This window comes from Chanodichthys erythropterus, chromosome 15 (assembly GCF_024489055.1).
Source record: "Chanodichthys erythropterus isolate Z2021 chromosome 15, ASM2448905v1, whole genome shotgun sequence".
Classification (NCBI taxonomy): domain Eukaryota; kingdom Metazoa; phylum Chordata; class Actinopteri; order Cypriniformes; family Xenocyprididae; genus Chanodichthys; species Chanodichthys erythropterus.
The window spans coordinates 20,625,457-20,644,486 of NC_090235.1; the positions used below are offsets into that span (position 1 = coordinate 20,625,457).

The window sequence follows — 19,030 nt, forward strand, 5'->3', positions numbered from 1 at the left end:
CTGTGTGCCTTTTACCCCCTTACCACCTCATACATTTATAATAATTTTTAAACAAAATTAACCACTTTATGATTTTTTTTTTCACAGAAAATGTTGCTCCATCAATGTTCAATACAAACATATATTTTCCTGCAATCATATACGTCTTTGAGTCTCAAAGTTTGAGAGTAGTGAAAAGCACATTTTTCTTAAGGTGTGCCTTTAGCCCCGTTGTATTTCCATACCTCCACGCACCCTTCTGATAGACACAGTCACCGGGCACCGTAAACAAACAGCAGCCACCTTTTACGGTTTCTCCTGAACCAAAACAATGAGCTTTCATAAGCATAATTATGAGATGGAAACCTGTGACGTTCTACCCGGAGCTGTTCATGTCCTCAGACACTGATTTGTTTATTTGTCAACAGTATCAATGCCGAAATGAATCTGCAGCAGTCAGGTGGTACAAGTAAAGCCCAGAACACACCAAGCCAACGCCGATGAACTAGTGGTGACGAAAGCAGACTGTGGGGTTGGCTCACGTCGGCAGCGACTGGGTCCAAAGTTGCCCTGACACACCAAACCAACGCTCAACACCTGACAGCCAAGTAGCACGTCCGTTCTGCACCTGTGTAAGAAGAAATGCCTTTCCGTCCCAGCAGGTGGCAGTACCTGAACAGCCAATTAGTATGATCAGATGGCCCGACTGACCAACAAGCTCTGACGCCGATTAAAAAAAAAAAGCAGACGAGGACCAACTTTAGCCAACGGTGCGGAACACTCTGAGAAAACTTAGTCGGCCGACCGCCAGCTTGGTGTGGGCTTAAGAGCTCTTTAAGTTGTTTTCGTTCATTATTATTGTAATGTTATGTGCTTTGAGACATGAGGTAATTTAACGCCCTCTCTTGTGACGCTTTGCAGACGCTGCTGTGCGTGTTCATGTGTTTTGGAGAGCCCTCTTAAGGGTGGGTAGGATCTCATGCCTTTAAAGCTAACTTGCTATTGCTAGCCATTCCGAAATTGCCTACCCTACCTTAAAACCCAGAATGAGAGAACATCTAACGCGCATGTGTAACAGACATAGGCTAGTAAGAGCTGTGCATGTAAACCTCACTCCCCTGATCTCAAAAGGGGCTCTAGCAACTGATGCTAGAGATTGCAGTATTTAGCCTCCTTGTTAGAGTGCCTGCCTCCCATGTAGCGGACCCGGGTTCGAGTCCCACTTAGAACAGGCAGTTCGAATAGGAGGGGTTACACATGGGTAGTTTTAGAGTGTATTTTAAGAAAATAAATGAATTCAAACTTGTATTTAAAAAACAACAACATAATAAATATGCAAGCAACAAATAAACATTGCAGTAATGGTTAACTTTATTTAACAAAGTGATGTTTTGGACATTTACTGTAGATCAGTTTAGCTAAATCACATCCTACAACCATATGAAATCTGAACATGAAAACACAGTGTTCGTTTCAATCGTTATACACCACTAGATGGAGCCATAGTCCAAATGAGCAAGGCAGTTTATTATTTTTGTTTCAGCACCCTGCTAAAATGATCTTAAACCAGTTTAAAGATGGTTTGCTAGTTTAGACTGAGCTTCAAGATGGTCTGACAGGCATAAACCTGCCTACAATGTAAATGGTCATAGTTCACACATTTCAAAATAGAAATAGGTCAAAAGTAGTATGATTTTTGATTATTGGATTATTTGTAGGCTACTTTAAATTATGGTATATCCTGTACACATGAAATATACCCCTTTTTTGTTTGTTTTTTTTTTCTTAATTTTTAATAAATAAAAGTCTACTGATAACCAATTAAGTTGTGTAATTAAAGGTTATAGTAAGTAATTTGTAATCTCAGTCATTTAGAGGATGCGGAACACTCTGTACAATACAGCACTAAAGATGAAAAAAGTGCCTCAAAACCCACTCCCAAAGACCTTTGCTCTACATTAGCTGTGCGCATGCGTCAACAAGCAGGGCGATATAGATGTGCGTCTTGTAGATTTCGGAGCCCATTTCTGTTGCTTGCGCTTATGCATAGCATATGCTAAAATCATAAAGTCTGTCTCTTTATATGAACATTATAATCCCCTGGTAAAATTCTACATGCCGATAAGAATATAAAACAATAGCTTGATGTGTGTGTTGAATTCTATTATATTAGTTCTATGCAGAGCGGAGTAACAGTCTCTCCTCTCCCCTCCCTCTCCCGTGTTATGTTTGTACCCTGTTTTGTACCTTGTGCTGCTGAGTTACTTTGACTCAATGACAAATTAAAGCGAATTAGGAGGACTCTTCCATCTGACAGTCCGATCACACCGGATTTCTGCGGACATCTTCATTTGAAACAAGTCTGTGCGAGAATGTCTTGAACTTTGCGAACTGCATCTGATGAGAGGACAACAATAACTCGGTGAGAACATTTCAATATCTGTGGATTTCACTTGAAGATCAACATGAAGTTCGCCCAGATCATGCTGAAGAACAGCTCAAAGCTGAACATACCTAAACAGGTGGACAGATTTTCCAAGTACTCTCCGTCCCCGCTGTCAATGAAGCAGTTCATTGACTTTGGTAAGTTGTTTACCTGTTTGAAATGGCTCTAACTCATTGTGGTGGTGTACGAAAACCTAGTTAAAAAGCATAATGACAATTTTTTTGTAATACCATACGGCTTTACAAGGTAAATAACATTAAATAAATATGGAATTAATTTAATATTGCCCTATATATCAAAGTACAATATACAGTAACTGCCCCATGGTATCCTCATTTTAACAATAGGTTACTAGCAAAATGTCCATGGTATGGCAGTTTAACATGGTATTATGGTAATTCTATGGAGGTTTGCGTGTTATATACATATCAAAATTCCATGATATTACCATAGTTGTACCATATTATACTTTTAATAAGAACAGCCTACCTGCATATAAAGATTTGTGCATCATAACTGCATACTTCACCTGCATGCTGCTGTCTATATAGGCAGCTCACTAGGTTTTGAGACGCAATCTTTCTCTATTGTTATTTGGTAGGTGACAGAATGTAAACAATCTTGTTTGTTGTTGGGATATACAGTACAGTCCAAAAGTTTGGAACCACTAAAATTTTTAATGTTTTTAAAAGAAGTTTCGTCTGCTCACCAAGGCTACATTTATTTAATTAAAAATACAGTAAAAAACAGTAATATTGTGAAATATTATTACAATTTAAAATAACTGTGTACTATTTAAATATTTCACAAAGTAATTTATTCCTGTGATCAAAGCTGAATTTTCAGCATCATTACTCCAGTCTTCAGTGTCACATGATCCTTCAGAAATCATTCTAATATGATGATCTGCTGCTCAATAATCATTTATGATTATTTTCAATGTTGAAAACAGTTGTTTACTTTTTTTTTCAGGATTCCTTGATGTATAGAAAATTCAAAAGAACAGCATTTATCTGAAATTGAAATACAAGATTTCTGTAGCATTATATACTACTGTTCAAAATAATTTTATTTTTATTTTTTTGAAAAGAAATTAAAGAAATTAATACTTTTATTCAGCAAGGATGCATTAAATCAATCAAAAGTGGCAGTAAAGACATTTATAATGTTACAAAAGATTAGATTTCAGATAAACACTGTTCTTTTGAACTTTCTATTCATCAAATAATCCTGAAAAAAAAAATATTGTACACAAATATTTTGTACCATTGTACACATTAAATGTTTCTTGAGCAGCAGATCAGAATATTAGAATGATTTCTGAAGGATCATGTGACACTGAAGACTGGAGTAATGATGCTGAAAATTCAGCTTTGCATCACAGGAATAAATTACTTTGTGAAATATATTCAAATAGAAAACAGTTATTTTAAATTGTAATAATATTTCACAATATTACTGTTTTTACTGTATTTTTAATTAAATAAATGTAGCCTTGGTGAGCAGACGAAACTTCTTTTAAAAACATTAAAAATCTTAGTGGTTCCAAACTTTTGGACTGTACTGTGTATAATATATATATATACATATACATATATATATATATATATAATATACTGTATATCCCAACAACAAACAAGATTGTTTACATTCTGTCACCTACCAAATAATGATAGAGAAAGATTGCGTCTCAAAACCTAGTGAGCTGCCGATATATATATATATATATATATATAAGAATATCTCTTCCCCAAATAATTTTACTATTTATGTTGTTTTTAATAGCTGTATGTATGTATATTTTTAGGCATCAAACCAAAATACTGGACTTAACTGTATAGAGAATATCAAGTATACAGTGCATACAGATATCATCATTCAAGAGTGAAATTCTTACTAAAAGAATCCCGTCTTGCTCGCAGGATCTGCCAATGCCTGTGAGAAGACCTCCTTTATGTTTTTGAGGCAAGAGCTTCCCGTCCGGTTAGCCAACATCATGAAGGAGATAGACTTCCTCCCGGACAAACTGCTCGGCACTCCTTCACTGAAGCTGCTTCAAAGCTGGTGAGATCCATAACTGCACATCATGCAGGGCCATATGCTCCGAATGTGAGCAGTGTGATGAATTCCAGGCTACTATAGACTTTCAGTTAACTGTTTACAACTCATATGACATATATGACCTATAATGCACAGCACATGACTTCAAAAGAGAAGTGACAGTGACATTACATTGTAGTTTTAGGGATGATGGTGACAGTTTTCTCATCTTATTAAAACTCAATGAAATTTTCATGAAGTCATATAGACTTGTATATGGAATATCATAGCAGATTGAGTTTGAAAAGTACTAAAGTTACTTTTGCTAACATATACAAATCAATAGGCTTTGTTTTTTTGTGTTTATTGTTCATGATGATCAAGAATAGGTCAGTTCAAGACTGAATAAATTGATTTTTTTAACAATAACTTATAAACCTTTAAAGACAGCCCTACTTTGAGCTACAAGGTTGTTAATCAATAGTATTTGCTTCTGCTGAAGCCATCTGCCCACAATATTTCAACTTTTTTTTTTAAATCGTGTTTAACAGCGGAATTCATGGACAACTACATTACCCATGATGCAGTACAGAAAATTGCACTAATCAGAGTGTCTCAACTAGCAAAACATGCCAAAATTTCTTGTTAGCTCCATCCATTCCCATAAAGTACTGCGAATAAAATAATTTAAATGCATAGTTTAATGTTCCTCCATGGTTTCTATTTCGATCTCACTAAAGCCGATAAGTACACAGTCTTATTTTTGTCTGATTTTCAAATACTTCTGATTCACGTAGTATCAGGTTTGCTTGGTTCATTGCATTTAATGCTTTAAGACTTTTTAAAAATCCCTATGGAAGAAATCAATGGGAAAAATACTTCCGGAACCAGCGCTGCTGAAAAAAGTGGGCAAACTCTGCTGCACTTCATTTGGGAGTGATGGTATGTTTATTACTGTTGGACATGTTGTTGTGTCAGTATGAAGTTTGATTCAGCACATTGTTTATTCACCTGCATTAAAAAATGCAGGATGTCACCAACCTTCGTCAGCATTTTTGAGTATTTAGCTGCAATTCTAGCAAGTTCAGGTTGAATAGTTCTCTAAACTCAAATGATGTGTGAACCTGAGGTCAAAGTTATTAGTGCTGTTTACATCATGACAACAGAGACGCTGGATAGACAGCTGGTCTTTTATATTTTTTTACACCATAAAGAAGTCAGTTGACACAGACAGACTAGTAACAATCTTTCTAGCTTGTTAAGATTAATTTACATAATCAATTAGAATATTAGAAACAAGTTTTTGTGTCATTTTGAAGATGACAAAAATAGATGTGCATTGCAGCAGGTAGTACATGTTCATAACACGTTAGAGTCGTTGTTCTCATGAGGATGTAGGTCGGAGTCTGACCTTTGTCATGTCCTGATCGCTTTCCCGTACACTTTCCTGTCACTCTGCAGTATTGAAAGCAAATGGCCATAGCATGTTTTAAAACAAAAATACAAAAGCAAATCATTCATTCACTTTTATTTAAATAGCTTGTTCTTCTTCATGGAAAGTTTTTCAGTTTATGAATAGACTTACCGTGTTCTGAATGGACAGGATTTTGAAGGACAGAATGATTTATAAACTCAAAATGAACTGTTGTAGTTCTTGACCTTTGTCTTACAAGGTTTGGCAGAGGCTTTGTGTTCAACAAGTCAACTGGAATAATTCATTGAAAATTATGTAATTGTGAGCGTTATGTAAACTGGATGTTTTCCGCTGATTTTGCTGTATTTTCTCAGAGGCTTTTTTTTTTATTTATTTATTTTTTTTTATAAAAACTGCATGATACTGGGGACAGGTGAATCACAATCAAGCAAAAATTATTTCACAGAATTGTCAACAAAAATACATATTTTTTAAATTATTATTATTATTATTATTATTTATTTTTTATTTTTTAAATTTTAGAATGTATTTTTTTCATTTGTAATTTAAGTTTTTTCATTTTATTTATTTTTTTTTTCACTCTTATTTACAGTTTTTACTTTATGCCTTTTATTTCAACCCAATGAATTATACTCATATAGACCAGTCTAAAAAATTTATGAAGTGACACCGGGGACAGGCAAAACATAAACAAGCTAAAATTGATGTTTACTCTGCATTATGCTCAGTGAAGAAGTTGTAATTTCTTTCAACCTGAAAAATAAATTTAACAAATATATATATATATATATATATATATATATATATATATATGTATATGTATTATTATTTTTAAATATTTATTTAATTTAGATAATTATTTATTCTATCATTTTTAATTATTTATATAAATTATTTTATTATTTTATTTTAGTACATATTATTTTTTGTACAAATTATTTAACAAATTTCTATTATATTATATTATATTCATTTTTATATTAAATTCAAAATTGTGATCAAGTCTTTCTTTGTGTTAATATTTTAATGGCACTTTTTCTGTTGCCACATATATGTTTCTTATTCTAAAAAAAATTCCAGGTTGATTTGTAATTGTCTTTGAGTTGTAAAGGACAATTTCCAAAATGTTGTAAATGCCCCTGGTCTTCCCTATAACTTAAGTTTTAAAGTCTTCTTATGTGCTAGTCTGTTTCAGAGTCCTTGTCCTCAAGACAGTAGAATCTGTGTCTCATGCTGAGATCAAAACCTGAGCTAAATGTGACTTTAAAATGTGTTCATTGAAATGTTATGCAGTGTCAAATATCATGAGACACTGTACACAAACAAGTGTTGCGCTGTAACCTTCCTAGAGGTCTCAAATGTAAACAAGTCCTCTTTGACAGAGCGGCACAGTCTGACTCGGAACACTGTCATTCAGGTGGATTGTAGCTAGTACAGCATGTCCATTGTGTCACATGACAGTTGTTCCCAGTGCAGCATGTCTCCCTTATACCACCAGTCACATGGGTGTACTTGATTTACTCGAACCATTAAAATATCCACACAAAACTATTTATTCACCATTCAGCTTTTGAAAAGCAGCAATAAGAATTGGATCAGTGGTTATACCCATCAGTGCAATGCATCTTCCTTCAGCCATTGGCTTTGTTCAGAGGAAAGAATACACAGAAATATGTAATGTGTGCAGTGCATTATGACTTTTCCAAATAGGGCTGAATGAATGATTTATTTTGATCTCAATTTGATTTGATCTCAATTTATTTAGAAAAATTGTATTATAGTTTTTACTTTATGCCTCTTATTATAACCCAGTGAAATGTCAGGTGAAAGGCCAGTCTAAAAATAAACCCTGACTGTTTGTTTACTCTCAAAAACAGGTATGCGCAGAGTCTGATGGAGCTTGTTGACTTTTTGGAGAAAGACCCTGAGGATAAAAAAATCCTGACTAAGTAAGTCCAATATTAGAGAGGACCTATTATGGGTTTTTACATTTTTAACTCTCTCTAGTGTGTAATGTTCTGCAAAGTTGCAAAGTCACTCCAGCGGGAGTTATTCTTTATATCAGTGCACACTGTCTCTGAACTCCCTAAAATGCCTCCATTGTAGTCGTGAGTTTTCTTCTGAGAAAGAACATAACACAAGTTTCTTCATTTAAATAATTCCCGCCCAAGGCATATGCAAAATAAAAGGGGAGGGGCCTGGTAGAGTTGCTTTAGTAGTGTGTTGCGGTTATGGTAAAGGGTGTGACAATTCCCAAACATGCTCACAGTTGTTGACCAATCACAACACACAGGTCCAGCCGACCAATCAGAGCACATTGCACTTTTCAGACGGAGGGGCTTCGTAGAAATTAAATTAAACAGTGTGTTACTGACCGACTGGGAAGAGAGGAGGTGCAACAATGTAAAATATGTAAAAAAATAAGGTGTTTTTTGAACATTCAAGCATGAAAACCTATTTTAGTAGACATCAAAACAGTAGACATTAGTAGAAAACAAAATTTTTTGTAAAAGGGCATAATAGGCCCTTCGTGAATCTTATATGAATGAATGAATGAATGAATCTTACACACATTTATCTCATGTTTAACTTGGCTGCAGCCTGCTTTAAGTGACTTCTAATAGTGTGTTTAACTGGATGGCATGTCTCTTAGATTCACAGAAACGCTGATCAATGTCAGGAACAGGCATAACAATGTGGTGCCCACCATGGCACAGGGAGTGCTAGAGTACAAGGAGGCCTTTGGCGTGGATCCCGTGACCAATCAGAACGTCCAGTATTTCTTGGACCGCTTCTACATGAGCCGAATCTCCACACGCATGCTGATGAATCAGCACAGTAAGTGTTCAGGACATTTTCTAAAGCCCTGGCCAGTATGATGGATATTTCTGTCTTAGCTGAAACAATAGACAAGCAATCTGCTGATTATGTAATAGCTGCATAACCAATAAATAGACAAATTGTGTACTAAATGCGTTAAAATTGAAACACTTGAATCCTTTTAAATGCTTCAAGTGAATTTAGGCATTGCAACATTATAATGTCCAGTATGAAAAATTTATATTAATTTTGAGATTTGCTAAAGATTCATTTAGCAATGTTATTAAATTATTAGTGTTTTTATAGGTTAAATTTTTAGATGATGGCAAACTAAATGGGGGGCGGGGGGAATAAGCATAAACAGTTAAATATAATATTGACAGATGTACACTACTGTTCAAAAGTTTGTGGTCAGTAAGATTTTTTTCATGTTTTTTAAAGAAGTCTGTTATGCTCACCATGGCTGCATTTATTTGCTCAAATACTGATACAGTAAAAACAGTAATATTATGAAATATTATTACAATTCAAAGTAACTGTTGTCTGTTTTAAAGGTGCCATGGAATGTTTTTTCACAAGATGTAATATAAGTCTAAGGTGTCCCCTGAATGTGTCTGTGAAGTTTCAGCTCAAAATACCCCATAGATTTTTTTTTATAATTTTTTTTAACTGCCTATTTTGGGGCATCATTAAATATGCACCGATTCAGGCTGCTGCCCCTTTAAATCTCATGCTCCCTACCAATCGAGCTCGCGACTCTATAATACAATGCATTTACAAAGTTCACACAGCTAATATAACCCTCAAATGGATCTTTACAAGATGTTCATCATGTATGCTGCATGCATGCTTCGGGTCATGTGAGTATAGTATTTATTTGGGTGTTTATATTTGATTCTGAATGAGTTCGAGGCTGTGCTTCATGGCTAAAGCTAACATTACACACTGCTGGAGAGATTTATAAAGAATGAAGTTGTGTTTATGAATTATACAGACTGCAAGTGTTTAAAAATGAAAATAGCAACGGCTCTTGTCTCTGTGAATACAGTAATAAACGATGGTAACTTTAACCAACAGTAGCCTACATTAGCAACATGTTAACGAAACATTTAGAAAGACAATTTACAAATATCACTGAAAATATCATGATATCATGGATCATGTCAGTTATTAATGCTCCATCTGCCATTTTTCACTGTTGTTCTTGCTTGCTTACCTAGTCTGATGATTCAGCTGTGCACAGATCCAGACGTTACTGGCTGCCCTTGTCAAATGCCTTTCATAATTTTAGGAACATGGGCTGGCGTATGCAAATATTGGGGGCGTACACCCCGACTGTTACGAAACAGTCGGTGTTATGTTGAGATTCGCCTGTTCTTTGGAGGTCTTTTAAACAAATGAGATTTACACAAGAAGGAGGAAACAATGGAGTTTGAGACTCACTGTATGTCATTTCAATGTACTGAACTCTTGTTATTTAACTATGCCAATATAAATTCAATTTTTAATTCTAGGGCACCTTTAATATATTTTAAATGTAATTTATTCCTGTGATGCAAAGCTGAAATAAACAATTATTCATTTATTTAAAAAATCTTACTGACCCAAACTTAGTGTAAATCCAACATTAAATGAGATAGTTAGTTACGAATCATTGATATTAGAAAATAGCCAATTTTGTACCCATATATCATGCATTCATACAAATAAAATGTACTTAAAATGTGTGTTCATTTTAGCGTTAATCTTTGATGGCAGCACCAATCCAGCCCACCCCAAACACATTGGCAGTATCGACCCAAATTGTGATGTTGTGGAGGTTGTAAAAGGTAATTAACCATGTTTCTTGCCTAGATAACATGGATGCCTTTTTATTTTTTTACTAATAAACTGCAAGTGAAATTGACATTGTAGGTCCTACATTGGCTGACTCAAGCTGCGTCTCACTCTTTCTCTCCCTAGATGCCTATGAAAGTGCCAAGTTGCTGTGTGATCAGTACTACTTAACTTCTCCTGAAGTGGAAATCAAACAAGTGAACTGTGAGCGAGACCTTTACATCTCAAACTTTCCATCTTTGTGTGTCCTGTGCGTGATGAGTCCGACTATGCAATGTTATTTACATGACACTTGATTCCATGCTATAGATTTGAGTTGTTTGACTGTGGGATGGTGCCAACAAAATGTGTTGGGTGGGGATTATGGATGTGAAATGACACATTCTTATCCTGCATGCTATAAAACATGCCTGGACTTTTCAGTGTGCAATTATGCTTTTAGTTTCTATACCTTATCAATCAAGCATGACCTTGAATTCAACTTTGCCCCCAAAAGATACACTACTGAATAAGTTAATTTCATTCTATTTCAAATAAATGCTATTCTTTTGAGCTTTCTATTCATCAAATACTTCATATTATCACAGTTTCCACAAAAATATTAAGCAGCACAACTGTTTTCAACATTGAAAATAATAAAAAAGTTTCTTGAGCAGCAAATTGGCATATTAGAATGATTTCTGAAGCATCATGTGACACTGAAGACTGGAGTAATGATGCTGAAAATTCAGCTTTACCATCACAGGATTAAATTACATTTTAAAATATACTAAAATAGACAACAGTTATTTTGAATCATAATATTACTGTTTTTACTGCATTTATAGTGTATGTATAGCAAAAAATTACAAGAGGCTTGCACTAGCCTCGAGTTCCTTATTGCTTTAATAAAACGATTACCACACAATACAAATATTAAAGCCAAAAATATGTATCAATGCAACTTGCATGAATTCTCACTAAAAGCCTTCCTTCCACCCAATCCACCGGAAAAAATAGTCCCTGACCATGAACAGCAACAGAAGTTACATTGTTACACCATTAGATGGCGGCAAAGACTTTCTTTATGAGTGTATCAGTCAGTAGTGAAGACTTTTATATTGAAAAGACTGAATTGTTGTGAACACGGAACAAGACGCAACTGTCAAATGCTTTGACTAGCGCTGTCAGTCACGGGAAAACCCCTTAACTGTTAAAAGGACAAGATAATACATCGGACATTTAAACAGATTTTTTATTATGAACATAGGACTGACCTGAAGGAAAATGCTAAATCTGAATGCAGGTAATAAACTCACTCACTCAATCTTTTTCTCACAATACTCTTCTACATAATACAGTAAGCTTCAATGAATGATATCAATTGAGAACAAACAGTTTACGTTGCTAAGAGTGGTTGCTAAGGGTGTTGTGTAGTGAAACACAGAACCTTTGGGTGAAGCGGTCATAGCCGTGTTTTATCATGAATAAAACACAGCTATTGACCAATCAGAATCAAGGACAAGAACTACTCGTTTTATAAATATCAAATATAGTGTAGTGTATTGGAATTTGATAAGAAAACTAAGCTATAATGTAAACACATTGTGTAAGTTCTTGAATCACCCATCCGTGTAGACAGAAATAGCGGTTTATAATCTTATCACTGTGTATCTATGGGGAAATATATTGGATGATAGGAGCAGCGCTGTATACTTAGTTACACATTGACATAATGTTGGCATGATCTCACGGTTTATCCTTTAGTCATGTAAACAGCAGTGTATTATTGTCAAGAAAAGAGAACCTAAAACGTTGAGTGACCACCGTTGCAGCTGGTCACCTGTTTTACCAACACAAAGTAACAAATTAGCCAGCATAACCTCTATCATGTGCTTCATAGATGACTATTTTGGGCAGCATGCCAGTGTTGACTTCTTCAATGCATTCTTAATAAGTTCATGTGGGATAGCATGTTATGGCCTTGCTATCTGGTTTACACAACTGTTACTGAATCAATTTATCTGTTGTTATTGCAGTTAAAGGACCCAATGACCCTATACATATAGTTTATGTGCCTTCTCATCTGTACCACATGCTCTTTGAGCTCTTCAAGGTACTTGAATTACTTTATAGTAGCTATAGCCCATACACAACGATTGTCTTATATAAAAACAAGAGTAGAAAATGTATCATTCTGTCATCATTTACTCACCCTCATGTTATTCCAAACCTGTATTTCTTCTGCCGAACACTATAAATGTTGGTGCATTGCAGTGAGTTACATAACAAGAATATGTACAAGTGCAAATGAGATTTAAGACAGATTTTTAGTAAATAATGACTTAAATTTTGGTCAGTTCCCCATCCAATCCCTTACTTTACTTTTTCAAGGCAAAAGTAATTAAATTACAGTAATTAAATATAGCTGCGAGCAGCAATTATCTGGGTTCAGGCGCTTTAAGGCCTTTAAGTACATGCGTAAAAAGGTTTATGGCCAGTTTTCACAGACAAAGCTTAAGCTAGTCCCAGACTAAAATGCTAAATGAGCAGACTAAAATGAGCTCTTTTTAACTGAAAGCATCTTAAAATATGTCAGTTCCATTGTTTTGTCTCAAGATGCACACCAGTAATGTTTTTTCTAAGACATGTTTATAAAAGCTAATTGAATGTCCTAATTGAACTAAGGCCTAAGCCTTGTCTATAAAACCGGGCCATTATGTTTTATTTAGCAAGCCTGTAACCATCTCGATCATACATGGAAAAGACAATTTACAGCCAATACAGGCCATTTACCATAGGAAATATATGGTTTTTAAGTTTTTCAACAGTTATCAAGGTCGAGCCAAAAACCTGTGACTAGCCAAAGTTGTTTTTTGAAATAATCTCCAATATTTAACAAACGATCCGATGGACAGCGGCGGTCCTATAGGCAAAGTTGCTCAGAAAAACGTGAAGGTGCCCCCCGGTGGCCGTTTTCTTTCGAATTTCTCACAGGCGTTTAGGGCCGTGAGTCAAACGGGCCAAGTGAGTTTCGTTCCGATCGGCCTCCGTTAACCTTGACTGATAGCTGCTTAAAATTCATTGGCCAATGGAGGACATGTTTTTGAGATACGTCAGTGTGCTCATAGACAATCATGGCACCTTGGTCAAAGACACTGAATGCCAATTCTCAAGTCAATTGGACTAACGGTGAAATAGTTATAGCCTTTTTCATGTTTTTTCCCCTGTTATAGTGCCACCAAGTAGCCAGTTGCCACATCCTTTTTCACGCAACCACAGAATGAGCTCTTACATAGGTGTGCTGAATTTGGTGAAAATATCTCATTCTGTTCATGAGTTATAGCCATTTTAGTAAAAGTGGCTCCGCCCCTTTAAACATTTTGGCAGCCCTTAGTGACTGTGAATCGAAATTTCGACCTTTTCTGATAATTATTGACAGTCAGACTCCAGTAAATCTTGCTGCACTTGTTTGGTTCCAATCGGGCCAAAAACCTAGGACTAGTTTGCAAAAATAGGTTTTTCAAAAAATCCAAAATACCTGAAAATTTCGCCAGAATGACGAGGCATTTTATCCGTCTCGAGCCAAAGATTCCAGCAGTTATGAGCCTTTTTGTACTTTTGACCACTGTAGCGCCCCCGTCAGGCCAATCAGGGTTAGCCCTGGTCACGCTGTAGACGGTGTGAGTACTACCAGCCCTAAAAGTTTTAAGTCTATACGACCTACGGTTTGGTCTGCCCAGTCACTTTAATGGAAATTTTAACAATTACAACAGGGTTTCAGCTCTACACGCTTGAGCCCCTAATTACTTAGTAATGCATCACACCCAACACTGAACGTCACTATATGGAAAAGAGCAGCATGAACATTCAGCTAAACATCTATTTTTGTGTTCCATGGAAGAAAGAAAGTCCAACGGGTTTGGAATGACATGGCCATCATGCATGTGAAGATAATGAAGTTGTTTCTCCATAACAGAATGCAATGAGAGCAACTGTGGAAACCCATGAGACCAGCCTACATCTCCCACCAATCAAAGTGAGAGTTTCTCTTGGAAGAGAAGATCTGACCATAAAGGTGAGCTTTCTTTGAAAAACACTCAAGCCCCGTTCACACCACCAGTGACGCGAGCGACAGTGACCATTGGTGAAAGAATGTAGGTGTGTCAAGTTGTGTCAGTTTTAACGGCAATTTGTAATTGCATTTTCTAAAGATATGGCCATGACAGATAGTCAACCAATAACATTAGAGCGACAGCACTTAGAAGCGTTTTCACAGTACAGAGACTAGCGACATCCAGCGACAAAGTGAACGGGGCATGTAACGGTTCATCAAAAGTTGAATATTTTATCTCTGTTTTAACACAACATGCTGAATGCTGGCAAGAGCAGTGAGGGTCAAAACATGTTTTGTAATGCCTCTCTTGTGTTATATTAGATGTCTGACAGAGGAGGTGGGGTTCCTTTGAGGAAAATCGAAAGGCTTTTTAGTTACATGTATTCAACTGCACCGAGTCCTGTGACTGAAGACACTCGTAATGCTCCCCTGGTAAGAGCCATGCTGGTCTATTTCAACATACTGTATGCAGAAAGTCTTTGTTGTACCATGGTAAAATTTTGATCCACAGTCATGTTTTCTGTAAGCTTACAGAGTTATAAATTAGCAGAATTACTAACAGTTCAGTCTGTTGTGAACACCAGATTAGTATTGTAATGCAGGTATAAAGTCTTTTCTTTCTCTCACACACTCACACTCACTATGGCTTGTGTTCTTTGCAGGCTGGTTTTGGCTACGGTCTTCCTATTTCCCGCCTTTATGCCAAGTACTTCCAGGGAGATCTGCAGCTCTACTCTATGGAGGGACACGGCACGTCGGCGGTCATATACCTAAAGGTACACTCTCTAGCCATTGAACTCTATTGGTAACGACGGAACTTGCGACCATAGTTCGCTTTGGGAAACGCACCCCAGAGTGTTACTGACAGACTGGGAAGAGAGGTGCTGCAACAATGAAAAATATGTGGAAAATAAGGTGTTTTTTGAACATTAAAGCATGAAAACCTATTCTAATAGAGCCCAAGAACAAAATCAAGACTTTGTAAAAGTGCATAATAGGTCCTCTTTAAGGTGCGGTCACAAATTTCACAAGGTCCGTTGGCAAATCTATGCGACCAACTAGAACCAGTTACAAAGTTTGCAACAGGAAATCTCATGTTATTGACTGGATTTCGCTCAAAAAAATCCACAGAACAACAGTAAATGTGACCGCAATTCTGAAATTCTTCTGAAGTTCATTAATATGTTCACTCTTTCTTTCTGTTTAAACAGGCCTTATCCACTGAATCAATAGAGAGGCTTCCTGTGTTCAACAAGTCAGCGTTACGGCATTATCAAACAACTATGGAGGCGGATGACTGGTGCATCCCGAGCAGTGAACCCAAGAAACTGGGAAAGTACGAGTACAGTGTTTGAGAGGGAGAAGAAGCTCATACGATATAAACATAAGGACTGAGTGGAACTATGTATGTGACTCTTCAGGGGTTTCAAAAACATGGTATTATCAAAGGGTTGATAACTGTCTTCATGAATGTTACAGTCTGAATAACAAGGGCATTTTGTCTTCCACATCTCACATTGCTTATAATACACCACACACTTCTTTTGCGGTGCAAACTTTTTCATTCAGAGTTTCACAGGACATGGAAAAACATGTCAGAGACTTCAGTTGAGTGTACTGAAGCGGTCTGGTTGTTTGAATCTTAAGCCGAGGACACACCTAACGATTAGCTGAAACATTCTAAGACTGAACTGAACACCGATTGTTTCCTTCGACTGGAGCCGATTTATATACTTACACATGGTATTTGAACACCGACTGTAATCGCGGACTGAACGCAACTGGCTCTGACTGGACGCGTTTGAGCGCGATCAGTCATAAGTATCAATTTACATTCATAATCGGCCGTTACAATCGTTAAGTGTGTGCGCGGCTTTACACATTACCACAGATTTGAACTGATTCTGTAAGTGTGTTTTAGAGGATGTGAACTTGTGTTTTAGTCATTGGGGCCAAGTTACCAGCTTTGTGTGAGTTTTATAGCATGTATCTCTAGCAAGAACACAAAAGCAAATGGAAGTAGCCAAGGCTTTATTTATTTCCTTGGATGAAAATGCATTTGCAATGCAAACATTAGAATGAACATAGTTGTGTGTTGCTTGATTGTGAGCTTGAAATGATCCTGTAACAGTTGGACCTACTGTCTAACACTCCATTTAGTTTTAAATGTAAAAAATGTGATGCTACCATTGATCCCAGATCATTTCATAAACATTTCTTTAAAAATATGTAAGAACAACAAGGGTTGTTGTCATCCAAGTTACTCCACTAAATAAAATAAAATATTGATTTGTCATAAGGAATCGACAGCCCAGGTTAGCAACTATGGTATTGATTTATTTAAAACTGGCTAGAAGGATTAGACGGTGTTGATCTTTGTTATGTGTGAAGCTTTTTATGACCACAAGAATTTATGATCTTTGTGACAACAGCTTCTGGCTGAACATTTCAGGTATTCTGTATGAACAAATATGACATGTAGCACTATAGTAGTTTTGTTTGGGATGAGTTTTGTAGCATAAAAACACTGAAGAGGCAATATTTTTGTTATGTTCATTTGCGTATAAATGAAAGATAAGTTTAATTTCTTTTTTAAATATATTATCTCAGGATTGTGCAGATTTGCCTTTCTAGTTTTTTTTTTTTTTTTTTTTATCATTTCATTTTGTTTTTATTTTTGTTTTGTTTTAATTTCACTGTGTAATATTTGTAAAGTTGGCTTTTTGAAAGCAATACGAAGGACCTGTATGAATTTTAAGGGCACTCAAGTGAGAGCAGCTGCTCTGTCAAGTGACACTCATCAAACTCTGGGTGGGTTTTAGCTGCTAGCAGTTTGCTATCATGTGTTAGCCTCATACATAGAGATGGAATTATTTAGACAACCTCAGTAGATCATTTGCACATTTCCAGTTATAATCTAGAACTGACATCTACCAGGTTGATGTTTTTCATTCATACCTCATAAGCTACATTTGTAGTCATATCCCCGTCCTAGTGAAATCACACCTGCTTCTTGACGTGTTTTAGATACACAATCCTGTATTCAGCAACTGTGTTAATGAATGCTCAGCACTATTCATGAAATGTTATTTCAGTTTCTCCTTCTGAGAGAGTGCCATTTTCTGTACTATTAAAACAATGAATGAAGTAAAAATGTTTCCTTTTTGTTTTGTCTTTTTACACGTTATGTGTATTTTATTTATTTATTTTGTCTTTTTGACATTCTTCTTTATGACCTCTTTATTCGTTCTGTAGCGCATGCGCAAATTTAACTGCTACGTTCTGCTGCTATAACCGTATACTACGGGATGATGATACATGACAAGTAGGGCTAAATGTTATGTTTTATGGTTATGTGGCTTTTTAATAATATCTGTATTTCATTTAATGCTAAATGCAACCATTCTCTTGCTTTTATATAAATGTAATTTATTTTAAATTATTAAAATATCTGTTTGGAACAACATGAGTGAGAAAAAATGGTTACCAAATTTTCATTTTTGGATGAAATAATTATTTTAATCAGAAGTGTTTTTTCATAAGCACAAAAAATGCTTTCTTTACACAACCCAATACATAGTTTTTTGCATTTATTAAAAAATACACTACCATTCAAAAGCTTTTAAGTGTTCACCAAGGCTGCATTTATTTGATCAAAAATACAGTAAAAACTAACATTGTGAAATGTCACCATTTAAAATAATTGTTTTCTATTATAATATATTTGAAAATTTAATTTCCTGTTATGGTAAAGCTGGATTTTCAGCATCATTTCTCCAGTCTTCAGTGTCACATGATCCTTCAGAAATCATTTTAATATGATGATTTGCTGCTCAAGAAACATTTCGTATTTTTATCAATTTTTCAATTATCAACTGTTCTTTGATTAAGAGAATGTTTGTTTAAAAATAGAAATCATTAAAGGTGCCATAGAACACATTTTCACAAGATGTACTATAAGTCTGAGATGTCCCCTGAATGTGTCTGTTAAGTTTCAGCTCAAAATACCCCATTTTTTTACTAATTTTGGGGCATCATTAACTATGCACCGATTCAGGCTGCTGCCCCTTTAAATCCTCGCGCTCCCCGCCCCCAAGCTCGCAACTACCTTAAACAGTATAAACAAAGTTCACACAGCTAATATAACCCTCAAAATGGATCTTTACAAAATGTTTGTCATGCATACTGCATGCATGCGTCAGATCGTGTGCGTATAATATTAATTTGGATGTTTACATTTGATTCTGAATGAGTTCGAGGTTTTGCTCCGTGGCTAAAGCTAACATTACACACGTCTGATGATTCAGCTGTGCACAGATCCAGACGTTAATACCGGCTTGTCTAATGCCTTGAACATGAGCTGGCATATGCAAATATT

At 35.8% G+C, this 19,030-nt stretch overlaps 1 protein-coding gene across 1 annotated transcript; it reads left to right on the top strand.

Moving 5' to 3' along the window:
- Positions 1-1,513: 1,513 nt before the first annotated feature.
- pdk4 (pyruvate dehydrogenase kinase, isozyme 4) lies at positions 1,514-17,989 on the top strand. The gene is made up of 11 exons (XM_067410805.1): positions 1,514-2,562; positions 4,348-4,489; positions 7,778-7,849; positions 8,554-8,738; positions 10,460-10,549; positions 10,683-10,760; positions 12,575-12,651; positions 14,515-14,613; positions 14,974-15,084; positions 15,315-15,428; positions 15,864-17,989. The coding sequence occupies exons 1-11, from the start codon at positions 2,445-2,447 to the stop codon at positions 16,005-16,007; spliced, it is 1,230 nt and encodes a 409-aa protein (XP_067266906.1). The 5' UTR covers positions 1,514-2,444; the 3' UTR covers positions 16,008-17,989.
- Positions 17,990-19,030: the final 1,041 nt, after the last annotated feature.